Below are 25,155 nucleotides of genomic sequence, written 5' to 3'. Positions count from 1 at the left end.
AAATCTTAAAACCGCGTAAAAAAATTCTCGTAAAACCAGGGTCTACTGTATTTCATTATTTGGAAACTAAAAGAATGAAGGAAAATAAATAAATATCTGATCAAATAAAATGCTACATATATTTTTGTGCAGTGCAATTGTATAAATGTTTATGCAATGGAATTGCAAAAGTTTTTATGCAATACAATTAAATGAATTTAGTAACTGAACATAATACTAGTACCTTTTAAATCTGCCACTGTTTTGCTAGCTCTACTTAGTACCAAGGCCATGCCTTCAACATCACTCATATTTACTCGGCACTTGCGATTGATTACGTTGCTTCTTAATTCTTCTACTTGAGTTTCTAATTCTCTATAAAAGGGAAAAAAAGATCTTTTTTTAAACTATAAAATAGTTTTAAAATTTCTGATTTTTTTTTATATTTACAAACACACAAAAACTTCTGTTTTATAGATTTTAAAACATTTTAGTGAAAACAACACTAAAATTCCCACTTACTTTACATAAATTTACGAAATTTAAAATTATTTTCCCACAATAGCACAAAACAAAATTTTAAATTGATAATCTTCCTATATATTTTAAAGTACTTTTTATAGTATTATTTGCCGTGTAATAACTAAACAAAAATACATAGCTTAGTTTAAAAACAATAAACAGACAAATATATTGCACACATTATACGTTTCAAACAAGTATTATATATATCCATCTTTATTTGATGCACTACCAAAGGTTCAAATGCTGATTTCAGATAGCTGTGAGGGACAGAAAAATATGATTAATCAAAAATTGTACAGCAAATACTTAAAAATTACTAAATACATTATGTTTGTAACATTAAAAATAAATTGATGTGTTGTACTTCTACCTATTGACAAGATAATTTAGAATAGCAAAATTTATTAACATTCAGAACATAAAACGGTAATACTTAGGAAAATAAAAATAATTTCGTATATAATTTTCAAAAGCGAAACATGACAGCACTTTATAATATTTAGTACATTAACAAAAGTGTTAAAACTTACTTTTGAGTACAATGCAACTCATTATTCTAGAAAATGTAAAGGAAAATAAACACAGTAGGTTCTCTGTTTAATGAAGCTCTATTTAATGATTTTCTCAATTTAAAAATGACGTCTCATGGTCTCGGACAATCCACTGTAGTTTTAGAAAAATCCTGTTTAAAGATGTATTCTACTTTAAGAGAATTTTTTGCAGTCCATTGAAAATCATTAAGTAGAGAATTAACTGAATTTGTACATTGATGTTTATTTATGTGTTTTACTAAGTTTAATATGTTATAATCTAGCCATTTTTAGTGTTTGTCCCACTAAATTCTGCTCAATTTTATCATTTTTTAATCTGTCTGTAAGTTGCTTTTGTTACTAAGTTAAGAATAAGTACAGCATAGGGCTCAACAGTCTAACTAAGAAATTGGTCAGATATCGCCCAATTTTTAGAGCAAAATTTTGCATGAATTCCTCAAATATTGCTTGACAGCCAAGCTTAATGACTTTTCAAACCTAACCGATGGCTGTTTGTGTACTTCTAACTATTTCTGAAACACTTACTTGGGATGAAAGCCAAAGAACTGAGGGTTTAAATAATACACTGAAGATTTGCAGTCAGTCGATGGGTTGTAGTTCAGCTTCGTTGCAAAACACATGTGCACTATACACTGTGTGTTTCATTTTGCTTTAGTGTTCTAATATAAGTTATTACAAGAACTGTCATCTTTTTTGAGCAATTTAAAATACAGCCAAACAGTTAATCACATTATAAAAACTTACGTTAGATCTTTTTCTAATGTTGTTACATCTTGTCTATATAGATCTTCTTCCCGAGAAACTCTTAATCTCTCGGCACATACTTGGTCTTCTCCTGCTTGAGCTGATGCTAACATAGACTAGTGGGGAAAAATAAAATTAATTAAACTGAGTCATAGAAATATTAATAACTTTTGTATCATGTGAATATGCAGTATAGAAAAAACTCGTTTTTAAGGTACCTTAATTTTGATACAGGTTTCCCTCACTGTGTCTCTTGCTGTAACTGACTGTGCTTGTGCAATTCGTCGAAGATTGCGTACCTCAAGGCGAAGATCTTTGGTCTGCTTCCTTAAATGTCTTAATTGAACATACATTTCAGGAGTAAGATGAACTTCTAAAAATAAATAAATAAATATAAATTCAATACTACAGATCTTTGGTATCCTTTATGCAATCCAATGAAAAAACAAATTAAAATTTTACTGTTAGCCATTTTTCAAATTATTAAACATTGGGATTTGTGTCATCATTGCTTATGGAATATATTGAAATCATATTGAAAAGTCGTTAAAAAGATCAGGGATTTTTTCCAAAAACTCAAAACTATTGTAAACACACACAACTTTATACAGTTTTATATTTTTTAGGCTGGGAACACAGCCCGAACAGGAAGAGTGAAATATCTTGGGTGATGACATGCTTTAGGAGTTTTCTTTTCAAGGCCAAAGATTATTTTAAACTAAAGTAAATCAAGTGAAAAGGATAAATGAATATTTAAATAAATAAATAAACACATGCTGGAAGTACAATTAAAGGACTACCTTTGGGTACAACATGCTCTCTGCTGTCGTACATGACAGCTGTTTGAGTAGGTTTTGGTAGAAGGGAAGGTTTAAATCTTGCTTGCAGTCTATCTTCTTTATCTATTATTGAAATACAATGATTGGGTGATTTGAAATAAATTAAAAACATGCAAACACAAGACACAATAAAAGGAAAAATAAATAAATAAAAATAAACAAATAATACTTTCCTTCTTTTGAAGAATTAGGCAAAATAATCTTCCTAGAGTATGAAACTGAGTTTTAATCTTTTTATGTAAGCTATACATTTATTTTTGTTTCTAAAAAACTTACTTTGGTAAATATTTCAATTGTATCAAAATTTTAAATTTTGCTTCAATACAAGCTTCAATCATATGTTATGAATTTTTCTTCCTTATCCCACTATTTTTATTTTGGTCACTAATAAATGCAACCAAACATATCTCTTGAGTCAAGTATCAGCAACAATAAACCAATAATTTGTCTGTGTTTTTATAACTTTTTTTAAAAATAGAAGAAACTATAATACATACTGATGTAATTTTTGCAAATCATAAAGAAAAATTTCTTTTTTGACTATTATTTGGCAGCTAAGTGATTCAAATGAAAATTCATTTTGGATGTAGAACATACTTTTATCGTTGTACAGTAAATCCTAAATATATTGCGCGTGTCGGGAGACAACAAAAAAGCGTGATGTATTCTAAAACCCGATATAACAGAAATCATAAAAAGTAACAATTCTATTAACCTAAAACTTAATGAAATGAAGACAATTTTCTTAATTTAAAAAATTAATGTCTGCCAATTTCTCTCTTAAATTAATAAAAAATAATTTTAAATACTTTTATTGTTTTATGGTAGAATACGAATCGAAAGTTGCCTCTTAAACTGCAACGAGTTAAGTCGATGGAAATCATGACAATTTTGTTCATTGATTACAAAACGAAGAAAATACTTTTCTGAGAAATATAACCTTCTTTTCCTGCAATGTCAATTGTAAAGCAACATTGTTTTTTAATATAATTTTTTGGGGGACAAAGAAAAAACGCCAAACATTCGAATGAGCAGTGGCGGATCACCGCATAGGCGCATGAGGCGCGTGCTGGGGCCTCCAGCAAAGCAGGGGCCTCGGAGCCGCGAAGTGTCACATCCTCGAAACCAAAATTTTTTGTTTTGAGGATTTGCCATAGAGAGTCATAATTTTGAGTGGAAAATGCTCAAAACTCATGGAAATTGACAGATAGTCATGGATTTTAGGAGCGGGCTATTGCTCCTAATATGGTCCCTGTGTCTAAAAAGTGGCCCCAGATTTCAGGTGCTTTCTATGGATTTTTCCATGAGAAAAAATTGGGATATTAGAAAAAAAGTATGTTTTTTTGTATGTACGAGGTTCAAATTTTTTAAAAATATATTTGTTTCTTTCCTCCGGAATGCTTCATTAAAACAAGCAGTATATTTCGTGCTCTATACAGGGGTGATTGTGTTCCTGTATTTTACCGAATTTCCGGTATTTTCAGACGTATTTCCGGTATTTTTATGTCCGAAAATACCGGAATTATGTTTTTTTTTGTTATGCTTTTATCTCCCTACCTCCGCAATTTTTTTAAATTATATAATACTCATCAAATATACCTGCAAGAGCCTTAAGATGGACAAAGAAATGTCAAGATAATTTGTATAACACCAGCTCAAAAGTAACTTTGTAACTCATTAAAAATTTAATCACATGTACACACAATATTTTGACTTAGAGCTATTTAATACTATGGCAAAGGTGCACTTAAGTAATAATGGTCAAAGATTCCCCCCCCCCCCCGTCTCGTTTTGAAACTTTCAGGTATTTTTTGATGAACTCACAATCACCCCTGGCTCTATAATCAAGCGAGAAGAGTTGTCTTTAACTTGTTGTACGTAGCTGCTGCTGCCAGTGCCCGACTAACTAAAAGTGAGGCCGTAGGCCCACGTTAATTTGGAGGCCCCCTATGAATACTCTACAGTGGTTGAGTTACAGGTATAGGGCCTGTCGGAATGCTCTTTTGGGGGCCTCTTTGTCAATCATTTATTTATGCGTAAATCATTTATCATGTACATTTAATAACTCCCTTTGAGGCTCCTCATATTTATAATAAAGTACATTCGTTACTGGCAGAATGAATAAAAAGTCCCTTTTAAGGAAGTTTTTTTACAACACAAGCCAAAACTTTATTATTATTTCAAAATAACTTGTATTTTTCATATAGTTGTAAAGCTATGCAGAGTTCTTTAAGAAATTAGGGGCCCCTTTGGAAGGTGGGGCCCCAGGCCCAGGCCATGTAGACCTGTGCAGTAATCAGGCCCTGGCTGCTGCTGATGTCAAATGCAGGGTCAGCGAAATGGGCGGGCAAGGTGGACCGCACGGAGCGTCAAATCAGTTTCCTAAATTATGTATTACTTTTTTTCGTTCCCTTAATATTTTATGTTTGGAAAATATTCAGAAAAATTTAGTTTTTTTACTTTTCAAATTACATACTAATTTGAACTTCTTTGATGAATTCAGTTCTCAGTTGTCTGGATAAAAGAAAAGTTTCTGTAAATCCAGAGAGAAAAGTCAGTGGGGCAACACAAATGAATCTTTGACCTTCAGTGAATTCAGCTTCTTCTGGGACACTTGCAACCTAGGCCCTGCACTTGCACAGTTTTATTATTGCGGGAGGGGTAGATCCGAGAACTCCCACTTCTTTGTTCAAACAAGTCCCCAGGAAAGTGGGGTGTTAAGATAAGACGTAACAAAGGGCTCAAGGCTGTAAACTAATGGGGAAGCAGAAGCATTATTTAGTATTGCTTAAGTTTCACGTCAGTATTCTAATATATAACAAAACCCCGGGGTTTTGACCTTGAGAAAATGACCGCGACAGCCGTTTTCCTCTCTTTATACTTGTACATTTCAATTCAATTCAGTTCAGAGTTATCTTGTTGTCTTGTCACCATGTTTAGCCTCTTTCTAGTTTAATAGGAAAAGCAGCATTTTCCGTTATAAAAGAACACTGGAATTTAGGTGAGCAATCAAACTTTTTTCTCTTTTTTCTTTTGTAGTGCCTTAGTTAGCAGTTTAGTTATAAGTTATAACTTAAAAGTTTAAAAACAAAATCGTTTTGAAAGAGCCAAAGCGTTTTTTTTTTTTTTTGATGCACTGCTCCTACGCATCATTTTTTACGATGCCGGAATTTTTCCTGCTATCGATGTAAACTATTCGCCCTGTGTAAGCAGGGAAACCCGTTTTTTTCTTAGTGAGTTAGTTATCCATAAAAAATAGTGTAGTAAATTCTTATTATTTGCTTTCAACTGTAGCATAGGGTGTTTGTATATCATATTAACCAAGATACAGTGTTCCTTGAATAGAAGACATGAATTTACGTAACAGAAGTTGCTTATATTCGTAAAAGTTTTTTCCCCGTTTATGAGCTGACGTAATGGTGTTGCTTGGTCAAACTGATACCGAGTTAAACTTAGATTCACAAATTTTAAGTGATTTTTCATTTTCCAGAAATGCTTAGAAATGAGCAAAAAAAAGAAAAAGAAAAAGAAAAAAAAAAAAAACTCAAATGAAGGAAATTACTCTGGAAATATTTAAAGAGCGTATTTCTGAGAAGAGAGCCGGTTCATTCCATGTGAAGTGTGATCCAAAATTTGAGAAATTTTTTCCCTCACATTTTTGTATTTCTTTGAAATTTGGCTCATCGATTGTATTCTTCGAGGTAATCAAAAGTTAAAATTTTTAGATTTGTATGTCTTTTATTATTATTATTTTTTTTCATTTATGAGATTTTGATTTTTAGAAAAACCCTCTTTTTTCATGAATGCTTGAACATATAATAGACGATAACTCAGCATCAAATATAGATAAAAAAGATTTGGTAAAAAGCATTTTAAAGTACATGAGCTGCTGTTTAATATGATACGCAACTATTAATTTTATGAAAAATTTCATTTTTGAAAAGTAAAATTTAAATTTCTCAGAAAACATGATTTTTTTTTTTTTTTTGAATCTCAAATTTTTCAATATTTGTGTGTTTTATCTTCGTTTGTGCAAAATTTCAAGTTAAATCTCAATGGGATCATATTTTTTATGAATTTTTGAATAAAATTTGACTTAAGAAATAATGATATTTTTCAGATTCTATTTAGTTAAATATGAGTTTCTCTTTCTGGTGATGGTCTAGTGAGTAGTAATTAAACATGACTATGCTTGAAATGAGCTGGCATGAACCTGTAGATAAGTACGAACTCCTCCTCGCCGCACCACCGCTTTTAATCTGTTTTTAAAAACTGTTTTCAAAATTTAAAAATAAAATAAAATAAAACAAAAGGAATAGTAAACTTATTAAAAGTTGCTAAATGTTCTTCTTTAAAACAAAACGAAGTCACTAACATATTTATTTTCGCAAAAATTACCACTCGCTTAAATGAATGCTTTTACAGTGTTACAAATTTATACTTGAAACTATTATTTTTTAAGTCCCCAACACATTTTTACCCCATAACATCAGCAAAGAAAGTCTTAAAATGCGTTTTGAAAACTACATGTTTCAAAATTTTTACCCTCCCCCCTTTCCTTACCTTTCCTATAAAATCAAAGGTTTTTTTCTTTCCTTTTTTTTTTGTCCAAGTGCCTCCCCCCCCCCTCCCTAAAAATTTTTTCTAGTTGCGCCTCTAAATTACACTTGCATTGAAAAACAGCGCAAAAAAAGCTGGGATTTTGCTAGATGCCGGAGACTGGAGCTTTGATCTCACCCTTTGCACTAGCTTAATTACGTAAAAATATAGAGAGGCAAAATTTTTCACCAATGTTTTGGTTTTTTTTTGGTCAGAAATGTCGTTTTTTTCCTTTTAAATAAGAAGTAACTACCTCCTTCCCCTCAAATCTTGTTGATTCAAAGAACAAAAAATTTTTTTGATTTTCTGCATTGTTTATATTAGTTAACTATATCATTTTTGTTTTGTCAAGGGCCTCCGGATCAGGTTGCGCCTGGGGCCTCACTATCCCGTAATCCGCCACTGCGAATGAGCGATATAACAAGGCACATTGCAATAAGGGGTTACTGTATTAGAGAAAGAAAATTCCACTTACTAGTATTGTTCTTGCCTGGATCACAATCTCGAGTTGGTATTTGCTGAAGTGCCTGCTGCTGTGGGGTTGGTACTTTATTTGGTGGTCCAGTTGTGAGTGCTTTTTGCACAAGTCCAGTCAAACTAGCTAATTGCCTCTCCATATACTCCATCCTTAACCTATGCATACTAGAACATGTTATATTAAGAATTTTTACCAAAAGGAATATGATTTTAATTACAAACCAAAGATTTTACATTTGAGGCAGTAAGAAGCAAAGGGATGTAGGTACCAAAATTGAAAACCTGGAGATAGTCAACACAAGTAATAAGAGGGCCCCCACCACTACTTTGGGGCAAGAGATTGTACTTGTAACCCTGCTAGTTTCTGTTGTATAGCATGATTTTGAAAAATGTTTCACTGAAAGCCATATTAGGAGGTAAACATTAAACTTGTTTTAATCAAAACTTAATTTAAAGTCCACTTACATGCCTTTGATTCTTATGGCCTCATTTGGGCTTTTAAAGTAATAACCCAAACGGCAGGCATAAAAGTGTCAGTTTGAAAAAAAAAAAAAAACTGAATGGATTTAATGTGGATTGAAAATTATTGCAATAAGGACAAGCATATTTAGATATGTCCTATTAGATACACAAATCAGGATGTTGTGAAATGCATTAAAAATACTTTAAATTACACAATAAAATGAATTGATGAGATAAGTAAAAAACTACCAATGATTTAAAAACAACAACAATAAATAAATAAATAAATAAAATAAAGAAGAAAAATAAACAAATTATTGGAATAAATATTAAAATGAGGAGATTAAAGCTAATGTATGCTAAAAAAGTTTTCAGGTTTCAGAAAAAATAAAATATTTGCAGGATGCAAAAGGATTGAATTTTCTATCATGGCATGCCACTTGCAGCGATGCACGTTTCAATGTTGGCATGTTTTCAAAACAAATTTATTTTTCGCTTATATGTGTTGGAAATAATGAAAATTTATTCAACTACTGCAACTGGTTTTTAAAAGTTATCTCATCCATATTTTTGGTCATGATTTTCCAACGAGTTTAGGTTGATTTCAAAAAATTCAATGTTTTAAAAATTTGGATTTCTGTGGATAACTTTCATGCTTGCAATGGAGTTGGATTTAAATGCCTAGGCACATAACTAACGCTTATAAAACTTTTAATATAATGATTTTAATGGATTAAACATACTCTTAGGACATATACTAATGAAATACATTTCATCCTTAATCCCAAGAGCCGTTAAAAGGGATACCAAATGAAATTTTTAGATAAAACTCTATAAAAAGATTGTGAGCAGTTTGAATTTTAATAGCAATAATAATCTATGCACAAAAACACTCCACAAAGGCTCTAAATAAGAGCTGTGTTTCATCGCATGAACCCCCATTATGAAGAACATACTTTTTTATACTGAAATTCAGTTTTGAAGATTTCTATGAGCTGTAGGTACAATATTTTTTGAGACTAGTACTGTCACAGTACTGGACATATCTCATGACATCCATCCATTACTGAGCTAAAAAATATTTAAAAAATAATTTCTGGAAACTTCCAAAATTTAATTCCATTATAGAAGTTGAGTCCATGGTCTTCATAATGTTCATCATGCAATGAACAAGGATCTAATATATTTCAAGCATTTGTAGAGAAATTTAAAAATGTATCTGCCTATTGCTGTAGAATTGCCCTAGACTGCCCTCAATAAAATAATGACTTCTCCTCTATAGGATCAATTGGAGACTTTCTATTGTAGTCCACATAACCTTTCCATAGAAACCTCGTACAGATTCAATAGAAAACCTATACATAACAATGTTTAAAAACTCTAAGTTTCCATAGAAAAGCTACACAGTCTAGAAAATGGGCCATAATTCTACAGAACAGGAATATGTAGAAGTGATTCTACAGAGGATCTTTAACAAAATTTTAGAGCTGTTGAGTTATTGCAACCATTAACTATCACTAATAACACTCATTACACAAGCAATAAAATGTGAAACATTATCCATTATTCCAAAAAATCTGAATGTATAGAGAACATACATAGTCCCTGAGGAAATTAATGATTTTTATGCATTCACGCAGAGGTAAGTAAAAAGTTAATCATTTAAAAATGACTAGCTTTACAAACCTTTAGAACAGGGGTTCCTAAAGAGGGTGCCACAGGGACAAACGAGGGGTACCACAATGCTCATGGTCTCTCTATATATGTTATATATAACAGATATAGAACAGGTTGCCATGAGGAGAAAATCCAATTCTTTAGAGAGTGAAGCAAATCAAAAAAGTTTAGGAAACCCTGCTTTAGAAAATATTACATTTTTGAGTAATTCCACATCAAATCAACCAATGGCCAAAACATCATGACTTTGGATTTTGCTGATTTTCGGCTCAAATGGATCATTAGTAAAACAAGAAAAATATACCAAGTTTTGGATTTTTTAAATCATTTGTTGTTTAGTTATAATTTTTTTAAGTTTTGATGAAATCACAAATTTTACATTACTGAGTAATCTTAAAAAGGCTGTAATTAAAAATCTATTTGACTTAAAGAGCTAAAACTGGTACTGTTTTGTTCAGTATTTAATGAGGTTTTTATAAAACATATGACATGACCTAGCAACTATTTCTCCCCCCTCCCTTTTTTTCAAAACAAGTTTAAAATTAAAAAAAACATAAAATTGAAATTTTAATTTTTTTTTGAAAAAAAAAATATTTTATTTAGTCTTATTTTGGCAACATTTATGCAAAATTTCATGATGGCATTCTTGTAATAATATAAGGAAAAAAATATTTCCTCATTTAACCTCTTCATTTACATAACATTTCGTACTAGCTTGACCAGATGATTATCGGGGTGGGGGGGGGGGGGTAGCATGGCAAATACTGTGCCATGAAGATATTTAAGGGGGTGTCTGTTTAATGGAGTCATTCGTTCTATGTGAATGGGGTTTCATTTGAAGGGTGGGACACCCTAGAGTTGATAACTTTATTATTATTATTATTATTATTGCAATTTGTAAGGTTTATTCATTTATCTTTTACGTAGTTCAGAGTTATCAGCATTAAGACCTGATTAATTGTAGCTGACCAGGAATGAAATCTTGTCTTTTCCAGCCTTAAATTTCTTTCTTACGTTTTTTCTTTCTTTCTTTCTTTCATTTTTTTTTTTTTTTTTTTTTTTGACTGTTTAAATCCAAATAATGATCAAAAGAAGTTCTTCGAAAAGTGAAAATTAGGCATTAAATTTTACTTTTAAGCGCAGAGTTTCATGCATATTTATGTTTTCAAAATTTGATGCATCTTTTTTTTCCTTGTTCTGACTGTATTGGATTTAGAGCCATTTTATGCCTTCAAAGTACTTTTGAACTTCTGTAGTTATTTTTTTCTTTCATTATTTAAAAATTACTTAGAGTTTGGATTCATATTATACACTAGCGATACATGATGCATGATGTATCTCTATAAATGTTAAGTAGCCAAGCAAATTAAGCAGTAAGATGAAGTTTTGACTGAAATATGCTTTTTGGGCTATTTTGAAATGTAAAAGATGGGGGGGGGGGGAGAGAATAATGACAGTGGACTACTTGGGTTTTGCTCCATTTAATTTTTAAAAACTTAGTTTGTCTGCCTTGTGCATTTAAGTACCTAAAGTTGCATTGATGCATTGATTGGAAATACTGGGAGGAAGAGGAATCAGAAAACTTGCAGGATATTAAAAAACATAATAAAAACAATTTTGCAATTTTTTAATCTGTTCTTTTATTACTAAAGATTTGCTGGTAACTTTGCATGAATTGAATTTTATATTTTCTAATAAGGTTAAATTTCATGAAAACTGGAAGGGGGGGGGGGAGAATTTGGCTGCTGTACAAAAAACATTTTGGTTTAAACCAAATAACTCTGTGTATGTATAATAATATATGGGTCATTCCATATCAGTTCAACCACACCCCAACACCCACCATCTCAGATTTCAATGAAACTTAGTATACTTCTTCTTTTCATAGTCCTAAGTAACCTCCTAAAGTATTTCTTCTCTATTAAAAGTAGTTTTTAGTTTTTGACCCTTCAAAGTTTTGCGATTTTGCGTTAGTTGTCATTTACAGTTCTATGAGAATGAACAGCAGCTGTTCGCAAAAAAAAAAAAAAAAAAAAAAAAAAAAAAAAAAATATTTCTCAATAACTAAAGATAAAAAAAATTTTGAATTTTTTTTTATTATATATTAAGATTTCAAGTATTTCAGAAAAAAATATGTCAAAATTCTAAATTTGTATTCAACAATTTTAAAAAATTTACAAACTGAAAAATTTAAAATTTTTTCAACAAAAAAATGATATTCAAAATTTTAAAATTTTGGCATGAGGGCCTAAATTAAAATTATTTATATATTTTTTTAAATGATCATTAACATGTGTGCTAACATATAAAATGAAAATCTTTAGGGGACTTTGAGGGATTCTGCCCCCCCCCCCCTGCCTTGCCCCGTTTTGATAAATGAAAAAAAATTAATCGCAATATTACAAACTAAGTTAATAATCGCATTAAAGAAAATTTAAATATTGAAATACATTAGTGTTTGAACTTAAATGTAAACATTTAAATACTCAAGGTTTTTTTGAATTGAAAAAAATTAATTAATAATAAACAATAGAAATAAGATAATATCGCGAAATTCGAAATTTTCCTACTACAGTTTATGCATACTAAAAATTATTGTTAAACTTAGGACAACATAGAAATTAAAACTTTTCATCTAATTCTGATTTATAATTAGGCAATTTATCCAAAATATTAAAAATCCTATAAATACCAGCTCAGAGCTTTTAACTTGTTTCATTAATCTAATGCAATATCGAACTGAAACTGATGTTTATCTCTGATTTGTTTATCTCTGATCCAATGGAATAACCCAGAAAAGTTTTGGTTTAACATAGCAATTTATTGGGTATGAGTTTAAAATGGTTACCATTCTCCAAAATGTTTACAATTAAGGCTTTGCAACAATCTCATTTGACCCTAAAAGTGTGTTTTGTTATCTTGAGTGTTTCTATGATCATAAATGGATCCTAATAACCTGGCAATTGTACAAATGACAGGTATTTTTATTTTACACTTCACTAGTAATTTTTTTAGATGTTTTGTTTTCTTTTTAATATATTTGCCTGCCACCTCCCTAACTTTATGGTTGCTTTACTAGCTCCCATAAAGGAACAGCTGGTATTAGATGACAGCTGATCAGCAAGCTGTATGGTTTACATTTATAGTTAGTTGCTTATATTATGATTGTTAACTACTTTTTATTTAAAAGACACTTTCCTTTTCTTGATGCCTCTTTCAACTGCTGCATTAGTTTTTATCAAGGGCAGTATGTTCTTTTAAGCCACTTTTTATTTTGTATTAATGATTTATAAACCTTATATATATTCCAGTTTAAATACAGTGAAACTTCAGTAATTGGACACACACTAATAATTCAGGTAACTCGACATTTATTTTTCTTAGGGTTGGCCTAATGCTAACTTTAACGCCCGAAAACCTTTCTAACTTGACACACATTTTGCTAGAACCCCTATAAGTCAACATCCAATTGCTTTTCTAGTACAATTCATTTTTTCATATTGACTTTTCTCAAAATTTTAGAAAAGCTCTTTTAGAGAATTCTATCTTTTATCCAGGGGAGTCAGCAACCACTCTGTGCTGTTAGTGCAATTCTGATAGGGTAGGATAAAATCTAACCCATGGGAGGCGTGTAGACAAAGAAAGCATCATTACTAGTTTTCTAAACAAGTGTGAGCAGGACTTGTTATCTTTAGCAGACCCGACTAACAAGAAGCTTTTATCTCTTTTCAACAATTATGTATTTATTCCTCACAAGATATTCAAATCTATTATTGATTTTATTATGTCTTTTCAAAGAAAGAAAACAAAAAGAATAGAAAATTCATTTACTGGAATTAATTTTCATAATGTGAATGTTTAAGTATAAGTGATACAGACAGAAATTTTTTAGGAATTAAAATTTTAGAATCCCAGTAAGTTGAGGAAAAATTGCGAGTTATGACACTAAGCTGGGGGGGGGGGGGAATCTGGACAAAAAAAATTTTTCATGCAAATAATAATGTTTTCCAATTGTCATTAAAAAAATATCAAAATCCATTGAATACGAGAGGTGCATAAACATAACTTTATTTCTTGATTTGCTATGAGGGGAGGGGGAAAGGTAATTTACTTTATTTAGAACATATTATTACTAAACAATCAGGCCATTGATTTTTAAGGGGTGTTAAATGTAATTTCAAGAAGTTAAAAGGAAGAATTTGTTGTTGTACAGCAGTAAAACTATAATGGAAAAACAGTTCCACAACAGCAAATTTTCTCAAACGTAAGGAGGGGGGGGGGGGGCGGATCCTGAAAGTACTAGAAACTGCATGATTATGAATTGGTGTGAAGACTTTACTTTTGTTTCAAGTTGTCTGGACTAAAATGCAGTAATCAGTATGCAGATATTGTTGTCTGCAACTTTCGAATTTCATGATATCTTATTTTCAGAATGTCTATATTTTAAACAATTTTTAACTATTTCAAGTAAAAAAAAGCTTGAATATTAAATTAATATGTTTGAGTTTAATATTTAACACACTTTATATTTAAATTTTTTAAATAATTGCTGGGAACTCTTGTTTCAAAGACATGGAACAGCTTTTCTCTATGATGCTTTCGTTGTTTCTAGGGGGGAGGGGACAGAATCCCTAAAAGACCCGTAACTTTTTTCATAGGAAAAGTTAGGGCACATACTCATGAACATTTTTTCTTTAAATCATGATTTTTAAAACTGACCCTGATGATAAAAATTTGAAATTTTGACAATGGTTTTTTTGACAAAAAAAAAAAAAATCAAAATGTTTAACTTTCTGATTTTTTAAAAATTTTTAGTATAAATTAAGATTATTATAATATTTTTAATAAAAATATTCAAAGTCTTAACATTTTTTATGAAAATTTTCAAAAAAGATAATATTATTAGTTGCTGAGAAACATTTTTTCCCATTAACAACAGCTTAGTTAAGTGTCTTTGAAAATGACAAAAAAATGCAAAATCGAAAAATTTCAGAAGTCTACAAATTTAAAATACATTGAGATTGAAACAAAAGAGACTAAAGGGTTGCCTTTAACCACAAAATAAGGAAGTATACCAAGTTTCATCAAAATCCGAGATGGTAGGTGGGCAGTTCTCAAAAGGTGGGAACAAAAAAGTTAACTTTGAGCAATTTCAAAAATTTTCGAATTTGACATAAATTTTGATTTTATTCTATAGTATGCATACCTAGAACACAATATATGAACATGAAAAGACAGCAGGTATTTGTAAAAATTGTTAATTAGCAACTTAAATCAGCAATCTGTAGGTAACAGATTTTGGACATTGTTTTCCTGTAGGTAACGGATTTTGGACATCATCATAACGTAAGTTTCACCATTTTTGACAATTGTTAATCTGATTTTTAACTTTTCCAATGAAAATTTTATTTACTACTTTTTAAATTTTGCAATTTAATAATAAAGAGGATATTAATGAAATACTTGAATGGCTATACATGCTGCTCCTTACATTTAATAAAGTTTTGGAATGATTTTGAAGAAATTGATGCAAGGTTAAAAAAAAGCTTCAAATTAAAAATAATACAATTGTAAAAAGTGACATCAGTTTTAATAATGAATATTTTTTCCAATGTCATAAGAATTAAAATGATGTCTAAAAAATTATTGAAGAAAGAAATTCGTATTTCTATTTGGAGATCGTTAAATTATGTTTCCAAAAGAAAGAAGAGAAAAAGAATTCTAAAATAATAAAAGCGGAAAAAAAAAAAAATGCTAGCGCAGGTGATAAAGTCGCCAAAACTGGTACAGCTGAGGATAAACTACATTTGTCAAATTGGAATTCCCCTCTGGTAACCTTTAGCTTATCGTTTACTGTGTTGTCGCCAACGGAGGTTTGCTTGGCGATTTTAGCGCAAAATGGCTTTCGGTTCGATCATAAGCAGCCATGTTTCTACTGTAATTTATGTATTGTTCAATGTGTAACATATTAATTATGCAGAACACCAATGGATTAAAGAAGATAACATTATAATAACGTTTTTTATTGAGGTTAGAAGACAGTAGATCATCAAAAATTATGAATAAATGGACAGAATTATCGGCGTCAAGATCGTAACGCCATTTGGACATCTCACATGTACGTTTAAAAAAAAATATTTTTCTTCTAAGATACTGCATAAAAGCTTATGAAAACACTTTTAAACAATTAAAAATTGATTCCGAGGCTCGATAAACACCTTTAAAATGAAAACATCATATACTTAGTTCTCAAAAAATAGCATTGTAAAGATCGTAAATTTTGGACATGCATCAAATTTCAAACTTACTATTTTCTAAAATCGTTTACAAAGTGAATAATCTGTCTTTACTTTTGTTATTTGTGTAAAATATTAACAAAAAATTATTCAGTGTAAGATTCATACCTTTAAATTTTTTTTGAAACGTATGGAAATAATTTAAAAAAATTTTTCTTTAATGGTACATTTGCTCAGTTAACGTTTTGGTATGTCCAAAATTGCGCCTTTTAGCAAAGAAAATATTTTTTTAAGGGCATTTAAAGAGCATTTTTCCCATAATTTATGTCAATTCTTGTCTCTATACAGTATTATAGTTTAACTCAAAATTTTTTGAGTTAATTAAAATAAAAGTTATTTGGTGTTGAAGCTTCAAAGTTGAGGTGTGTGTTTGCTCCCACCTTTTGAGAACTGCCCAGGTGTTAAAATCCCATTTTTGTGGTTGATTTGACATATTTTAAACTATTTCAAATAAAATAGAAAATTAATTTTTTTTTTAAATATTTGAGTTTCATATTCAACACACTGAATATTTCAATTTTTATCATAACTGTTGACAATTCTGTTTTTAAGAATATGGAAGAGATTGTACAATGTTTTACGCTTTTTTTCCATAATGTGGGGAGGACGGGGGGGGGGGGGGGGGCAGAATCCCTTAAAGTCCCCTAATGTTTTTCATTGGATAAGTTAGAGTACATATTCATGATCATTTTTTAAAAATATCATGATTTGTAAAACTGACCCTCTTGTTAAAATTCAGATTTTTGCCAACACCTTTAAAAAAAAAAAATCAACATTTTCAATTTTCTAATTTTTAAAAAAAAAATTGTGCAAACTATGATTTCAAAGATATTTTTTATCAACATGTTCAAAGTCTTTCTATTTTGTGTAAAAATTTTCAAAAAGATTATAGCATTAGTTACCAAGAAATAATTTTTTTTTCATAAACAACATCATCTCAGTTTGAGTGTCTCGAAAATGACATAAAATGTAAAATCGCCAAATTTCAAAAGGCTATAAAATCAAAACGCATTGATACTGAAAGAAAAAAAATTAGGGGGTTGCTTGTAACCATAAAGGGATGAAGTATACCAAGTTTGATCAAATTCCGAGACGGTGAGTGTTAAAATCCCATTTTTGTGGTTGATTTGACATGGAATGCCCCATATATATATATTGGATAAAAGTAGAGTAAATTTATTGCTAAAATAGTGCTTAAAAAGTTTCAGTAAATCACTTTTTTTAAATAAAAAATCTCAAATTTGATTAATTACTTTTTAAATTATAAATTTTTTCACCGAAAAATTGCTTGTACTTGTAGCTATAAATGCTTGTAATTGCTAAGTAATTGTTTTTTAATGCAATATAGCTATGGTGTGTACATGAATTACTCTTTAACAGATCAGGTGTTTTTTTACAACTAGAGTTGAAGCAACTGTTGAAAGAGGAAATTTTTTTTTTTTTCTGCATGATACCAAAAAAATGCCACCTTGAAATTTTGCATAAATGTTGCTAACCAAAGGCTAAGTAACATATATTTTTTTCAAGAAAATTAAAAATTTCGATTTTGAATTTTTACAAAATAAAAAAATATATAAACTTTTTATTAAAAAAAATTTTTTTTTTCAGGAACTAGGCTTTGTTATACATATTTTTTAAAACCTCATGAAGGAGGGAACAAAGCAGCACCAATTGTAGACTTTTAACTCAAATAGTACTTTAATTACAGCCCTCTTAAGATTTTGATCAATGCAAAATTTAAGATTCCCCCAAAATTAAAAAAAACGCATAACTTTGCAGAGAATTGTTGAAAAAATTTGAAACTTCAGTTTTTCATCCTGGAGGTAAGTATAATAAACAGGCAAAAAATCATAAAAATCTAAAATATTGACCTTCAAAACTTATTTTTTATTGGTTGATTTGATATGGAATGACCATTTTGAGTGATATTATAAGAGTTCACCTCTTTTACTTCAGCTAATAAATAAGCATTCTATTTAATGAGGCCAACTTTAAATTATATTTTTTATTTTACTTTTTAGCACAAAGGTTATTGATTTATTTGTTATTCTAGTATGCACTTAACTGTTAAGTTCCGTTAACTTACTTCAGGTGAAAGAGAGCTTTTAAACAGGATCAATCAATTCGTAATAAATTTTACACATTCATTTTCTTTTATTCTTTTTTTTTCTTGTAAATCATGTAATCCCGATCACTACGAACAGAACATAATGATAAGATCGTCTCATTCTTGCGCTCAATCCTTAGATTTTCAGCAAACATTAAAATATTATTGCAGACAAAAAATAGTTTTATAAGTCAATAAAAAAATGCCAACTCAGAAGTGAAGTCTTTTCAGTGTGACACATAAACACTTTTAAGCAAAAGAATACTACTCAGACAGCCACAAACTTCACGAGGTTCCCACGAGTGCAATGTAAACAACAACAACCCCAGTAGTTGCCATCCGGAAAAAAAAAATAGTTTCGATATTATCGTTGCCATTACGAGTAATTAATTTACGTAAGCATAACTATTGTGTCTTGTGCCGATCGATGGAGAAAAAGTGAGATCAGATCTGAAGAAAATCCATATGACGCTGAGCCCACGGAGCACGTTATGGTTCTCAATCAGACTCGTTTTAAATCAGCGATTACATGTTAATTTCGCTGCTTAAAAGCCCCGTTTTTCGAATCGAACTTATTTCATCGTAAAATATAGATTCTGGAACAAGTTCTATGTCTGGCAGGGGTGTTTATTTATTTTTCGAATCTACACAAACATTACATGACTCCTCTTTAATGATTATAGTAAACTGTAAGCTTTTAAAGCAATTTTTTTAAAAATAATTTATTGAAATTTTAACACTAGTTTGTTAGTAATAATGGTTTCGTATTTTACTTTAATTCGTCAGATATTTCATCAGCAACTAGCGTGACCTTTCATCTTCTTGGAAAGAAAAAAGGAAACTGGATAATAAAATTTGTCAAAAGAAATTTTTGAAGGACTGCGTGTCTCTTATTTAATTATTAAACCTGCTTTGAATTGTTTCAGCTAATTAAAATATCATGACTTTTGGGGTGGGTACCTCTTGTTAAAGTTACTGCATTCTACTCGGTAAATAAATATTCCAGTAATTTATTCAAATAATATTAGTTAAAGCAGGGGTGCCGTCGGGGGAAGAGGAAGTGGGGGGAGGGCTCATGATGGAGAGTACACTAGCGAAAATTTCAAAAGAAGGCATTTAAAAAGAATTTCAGTCTCTAATTTAAGGGGGAACATTTTCGGGAGGAGAAGGGGGGCTCTAAAATAGTGAGAGGAGATGCTATCTCCCTTAGGATGAGCTTTCCTAACTAAAGTTTTTGCATAGAACAGTCTGTGGTCATTTTGTTATTAAAATGTTTCAGTATTTTTTCCTAATATAATTATAGCATAAGCAAGGGTGGCGATCCCGGGCGGGGGGGGGGGGAGGGGGATGGTTCATGAAGGAGACTACACTATTGAAATTTTTATAGAAGGTGTTTCAAAATGATTTTAGTCTCATAATTGGGAAACTACTGGGGGGGGGGATGCCGAGTAACATGAAGGGGGGAGCGGGGTTTACTTTGCGTCATCACTCTTAGGAAACGTCCATAGATTAAATATCAGCGCATTTGTTTCTGCTATGTAGAAAATCAGTCTGCCGTAACGGTAAGTAAATATTTTAGCAATTTAATTCTAATTATTTTACTAAAGCGGGACGAGGGGAGGGGGTAAGCTCTGTCTATGCCATTCAAATTTTTACAAAGGGTGCTATAAAAAGATAAAAGTCTCATTTTGGGGGGATAGCATTTCTGAGGGGTGGGGTGCTTCGTAAAATTTGAGGATGTGGATGGGTTGTGCGTTCGCTCCTGGGGGGGGGGGGCATCCATAACTAAACCATCTGCATTTTTCAAAACCTATCGGCTTTCTCGAAAAGCAAATTTCCCAGTAAATAATTTTAATAATTCAAGTAAAGCTAAAACAAGGATGACAAGGGGGGGGGGGGCGTGGTCAGGGTGCAGATTAAACCATCAAAAATTTTAGAGGTGTTTAAAAAATACTAAAGTGTCATTGAGGAACTTTTTTGGGTGCGGTGAAGCTTCGTAAAATTTGAGGAAGGGGGGAGAGTGCACTGTCGTTCTTGGGTGGGGGGAGGACACCCAGAACTAAATCTGCATTTTAAGATCTGAAATAAAAACAATCGGACATCTCGATAAACCAGCGATTCGAGCAATTTATCCGAGGTGGGGGAGGAAGGGGGTTATGGCGCAGACAGCACCATCGAAATTTTTAGAGAAAATCAGAGTCCCATTCCTTAAGTCAGTGGCGTCACTAGGGGGGACGATCCGGTCCGGGTCTCACCCGTCTGGGGGTGACACCCAAAGTGGAATTGCAAGTTTCTGAAAAATATGAAGCTAAAATGCATTTTAAGACTACAAATTTTAAATTTTTCAGGAGTAAACCCCCCGGGACCTCCCCTCTTTCACCGCACATTATGGGGTGAATACTATACTCCGGATTAGGTTCATATTGTCAATACTTGGACTGAAAATTGTATGAATTTCATGCTTACAAAGAATACTAAAACCCCCTTTTTTTTTGTCGAGGGGGAGGTAGGCGTGACACCACAAATTGGCGGCCCGGGTGTCACCCGTACTAGGTAACGGAGGACACTGTTACAAATTTGGAGCCAAATACAGTATGAGACCCATAGAGTTGAGATTAGTATCTCCTCTCTACGATGAGACCCCAATTTCGGAATTCTGAAATCCGGAATTTTTCGCTTGAATATTTAAAAAAAAAAAAAAAAAATAAAAAAAAAAAACAACATCCGCAGATTATACGCCGCTACCTGCAAATTATCTCCAACTTTTGCTTAAGCATAATGAACGTATACTTTTATTCAGATTGAAACAAAACTCAAGAAATTTAACGCGAAAATTTGCAAAACCAGGAAAAACGTGACAAATACCGCACGTCAAGAGAGTTTTCCCTATTTTTTGAGTCAGAATACAAAATCCGGCCGGAAAACTTATTCGAGGTAAGCATGGAAAAAATACCGAATTTATGCTACAAATGACAGAAATTGAAAACTTTCGACATAGAGGGATTTTTAAGATGAATAGATTCGACTGGATATCCCAACTAGTATATCATAGCAGTATTTATAGTAATTCTTGCAAATGCTTTTCTTACATTGGTCAAAATAAAAGTGCACTCAAGCACACTCTGAAACAGCAAGAAACAATTGAAATAATATTCCAAAGTTGGTTCGTACCTAGCCTCTTCATCGATGACAGGAGTAACACTACCCGATCGCGTCCCATAAATGCTTCCACCGTACAAAGATTCCTCATATGAAGAGCTTGTGGAGTAGCCAGAGAATGATCGCTGGTGGTCCACGCGCCTTTCAGGTGATGACAGGTAGCCCGACTCCTGTTGTGAGCGTCGTTCTGGAGAGGAATGGTAAGGTGGGTCGTATCGTCGTTCTGGCGAGATGTGATATGTTGCTTGCCCAGCCACAGAGTATGGACGGTCCGGGGGAGTGCGATACGAACCGAGGGGTTCGTGCCTCCTCTCTGGTGACATTGGTATCGTAGAACCAACGGGAACTGGAAAGAGAAGTAAAAGATAGTTTAACGGCCAGAAAGAGTACAGATCTCTCTGGAGCTACAAAAAAAAATTGCCTTTGAGAAGTTCAGATACATAATACTTTATTTAATATGCACAAGTATACAATGTACACACGTACACACAAAGTAAAAAGGTTAGGAAATCATTACCGTTTACCCCACAGGGAGAAGTATCGTTATATCGAAATGGAAAGTATTTTTAATCCGAAGGAAAATGTAAGGCTGACTTGATGTGTTTCGGGCACAAAAATGCTAGTTGTTTACCTACAGCCTACACTGATAAAGAAAGTTTACTTAAAAAAGAACGAAAAACGATTTCAGATTTAAACAAAATTCTTTTTCCATTTTCGTTCTTATGTGTGCAACTTTTGTAGTATTGAGAAGATATAACGGCTTTGAATTTCACGTCAAGCACTGGAGCAGCTAGAATTTTATTAAGAAATTTCAAGTGACCTCATCAGCGACTTAAAAAAATAGTAAATAAATAAATAAACAAGCAAATAAAGCTGATCATTTTAAAGTTTTAGAGTCGACTTTGAAGGAAATTTTAAAAAGAGAGGAATTAATCCTCAGCAGCTATCTGTTATAAGTACTTATTGTTTTTATGAATTTGTTGATAGGTGATAGTTTAGTAACAAGAGAATTAAGCGATATTGAAGATATCGGCTAATCAAATGCCTGATGGTAATGAAGATGTAAATGATGATAAAGAAGAACATGACGCAAAAATTCTTCTAAATCATGTGTAAGCCTTAGAAGCTTTAGATACTATTCAAGATTAATTGCAATTTAACTATACCACTGAAACTCCCTTTTCTCTTTTGAACGGACTTGAATTTTTTTTTTTTAATTCATCGGTAAAATATTACCGACTATTTTGAAAGGAAATAAAATGTTTGTTAGATATTTTACAAATTTTGTTAAGAGTTGAGAGAGTTTTGTTAGAGTAATTGCCAAACCATTAGAAATATCAACCTATTTTGTTTGGAAATATTCTTATACATTCTCTCATACTTTACTTATGTTGCCCTTTAAACTTCAGAATAGACTTTTTCACGTATGCGCCTTTTTCTGCTGATCCCTTTGGCTGGCGCATAATAAAGACTTCACTGTATATCCAAAAGAAACAAAACGTCACTCTGACGAAACTTTTATCGAGCTGGAGAAGTAGCACATCTCTAGTACGTCCCACTAAATTTCTTTTGACGGTAAATAACGTTATTGATTTGAAAGCTGTCTACGAAGTCGTGTGAGATGTTGCAGTAGACAGAAAGAACAAAAAGTCTTAGGAATCTAAGAAGGTGCTTCAAACTTTCATTAGGCTGCAACCTAGGGACAATTTTTAGCACATATTTTCGAGTTTTTTGATTTACTTACACGTGATTACGTGAAATAACGTGTTATTAAATCATCTGCATTTCGTTTTCATTGCTTTATTAACCACTAGTGGTACCCGCACGGTTTTGCCCGTAGTTGAAAATTAAAAGATCATTCGGTTCGCCTGTATATTTACAAATAATGGATGACCAATTTCTCCCCAATTGGGTATTCTCATTCACTCTCCCATTCCACGTCATGATAATTTCGTAATTTACTCGTCCATCATATGATAATTTTGCCCCGGAAAATGTTCTTAAAATTGAAATAGAAAAGAACAAAATCGAATTTTCGAAAAATCGCTTCGAGGTGCACACTCACATGCTACAAACTAACTTTGTGCCAAATTTCATGAAAATTGACCGAACGGTCTAGGCGCTATGCGTGTCACAGAGATCCAGACATCCTACAGACATCCAGACAGAGAGACTGAGCTTTATTATTAGTAATAAAGATAAAGATCATCAATTTTTCCTCTATTAAAAAATCAATTTGGTCTCCAGACAGAAATTTTTTTAAATCTTTTTACTTTAAGATAGAACGATATCGTCAACAATACTTGCGCAGTTTCCAACACGAAAATATGGCTGTTCACCCAAATGAGCATTACATCTACATTGCTCGCTAAAGCAGAATAAAACGTCTTGTGGCAACACATTCAAATTATAGACAAATTTCGATTTTCTAAAATCAAAGGTAAAATTGCAACGAATTGTAATTTTGTAAAATACAGATGAGATGAGTTAGCATTGAGTATTATGCCAAATCCAACTGTATGGGTTACCTGAAAAGACTTAACATTGTTGCCTGGGAAGCAAGAACGTCGGTACTGCTTCACTACGTCCATTTTTCGAAATTACAAAAGAGCACATCAAACTACGTTGCCCTCTTACATAAGTTTGCTTCTACATTTAATTTTAATTAATCTTCCAAACAGTGGTAACGTTTTTCTTAATTAACAACTCAAAAATCTATTTCTTACCCAGAGGTCGCGGTTGACCAGATCTGGGTGAAGGAATCGAAGGAGGAGGCCCAGTGGGTGGAGGAGTTGAACGAACAGTCTTGCCCAACGGTGTCAGCGTCTGTTGGAAAGAGCGCTGAGGCTTTGGGGGAGGCTGTGTTCCACCTGTAAAAAGAGACAAAACTGTTAATGAAGCAAACTTTTTTAAAAATTTACACATTCAAAATCCTTTGATAAAATGTAATCGACACAAAGATAACAAGAAGCAATTCATGATGAATGTACAGTAGTGTTAAAAATTAAATATAACCCAAAACGAACAAATGAAGCAACTAGAAGAAAAGGGGTATAACAGTCGAAAATAAGTTTTGAAATAACTAGTACTAGCACAAATGGTAGGAGAAACTCGCATCTGTTTTAGGAGAAGGGATGTTACTAGTAATCCTGGACGCTGCTGTCATACAGCATGTGTTAGAAAACTTTTCCAACGAAAGTCTACCTACAGTTTGAGCAAAGCATGCGTTTTATTCAAAACTTAAAAAAAAAAAAAATAAAAAAAAAAAAACATCCTCTTGCTTCTCATTGTTTCAAATATAACATGAATCATTTTATAATAGAATAAATATGGCTTCAAAGTAAATACCTATTTACTTTGAAGCCATATTTATTCTAGGGTGACATTGAAAACACAAGGTTTTAAATTCAGTTTAGTAGAAACAGTAATATCATTTAATTGAAAATAATTCATGTTAGAAATATTTGGAAATGAAATGGATTTTTAAGGTGCACACTCAACTGAATTAAAAACATAAGGCAACATACACGCAATTGAATTTAATACCCAAGGTTTGTAATTCCGTTTAGTAGAAATAGCGATATTATTTAAGTGTTTCACGTTCGAAATACATGTTTGGATATAAAGCATGACAGCATGAATTTTTAAGGAGTGCACAAATACAAATGTCAAGAGCTATTTATCAGCAAACAAACTCTTTTTGTAATCATGATGTGAATGATGTTGAATATTTTCAATAA

The 25,155-nt window shown here is 31.8% G+C and overlaps 1 protein-coding gene across 1 annotated transcript in view; it reads right to left on the bottom strand.

Annotated features, from left to right (window-relative positions):
• LOC129222499 (coiled-coil domain-containing protein AGAP005037-like) overlaps window positions 1-25,155 on the bottom strand; it is a 202,453-nt gene that overhangs the window by 24,652 nt on the left and 152,646 nt on the right. The window contains exons 6-11 of the mRNA XM_054857012.1: window positions 24,142-24,285; window positions 21,428-21,761; window positions 7,713-7,870; window positions 2,018-2,172; window positions 1,800-1,915; window positions 224-354 (exon numbers count right to left, since the gene is read on the bottom strand). Of these exons, the coding sequence (XP_054712987.1) occupies window positions 224-354; window positions 1,800-1,915; window positions 2,018-2,172; window positions 7,713-7,870; window positions 21,428-21,761; window positions 24,142-24,285 (1,038 nt within the window). The remainder of the gene's footprint in view (window positions 1-223; window positions 355-1,799; window positions 1,916-2,017; window positions 2,173-7,712; window positions 7,871-21,427; window positions 21,762-24,141; window positions 24,286-25,155) is intronic.

Source organism: Uloborus diversus, chromosome 5 (genome assembly GCF_026930045.1).
Source record: "Uloborus diversus isolate 005 chromosome 5, Udiv.v.3.1, whole genome shotgun sequence".
NCBI lineage: Eukaryota > Metazoa > Arthropoda > Arachnida > Araneae > Uloboridae > Uloborus > Uloborus diversus.
Note: the sequence above shows the minus strand (reverse complement) of the source record. Positions and strands in the feature narration are given on the sequence as shown.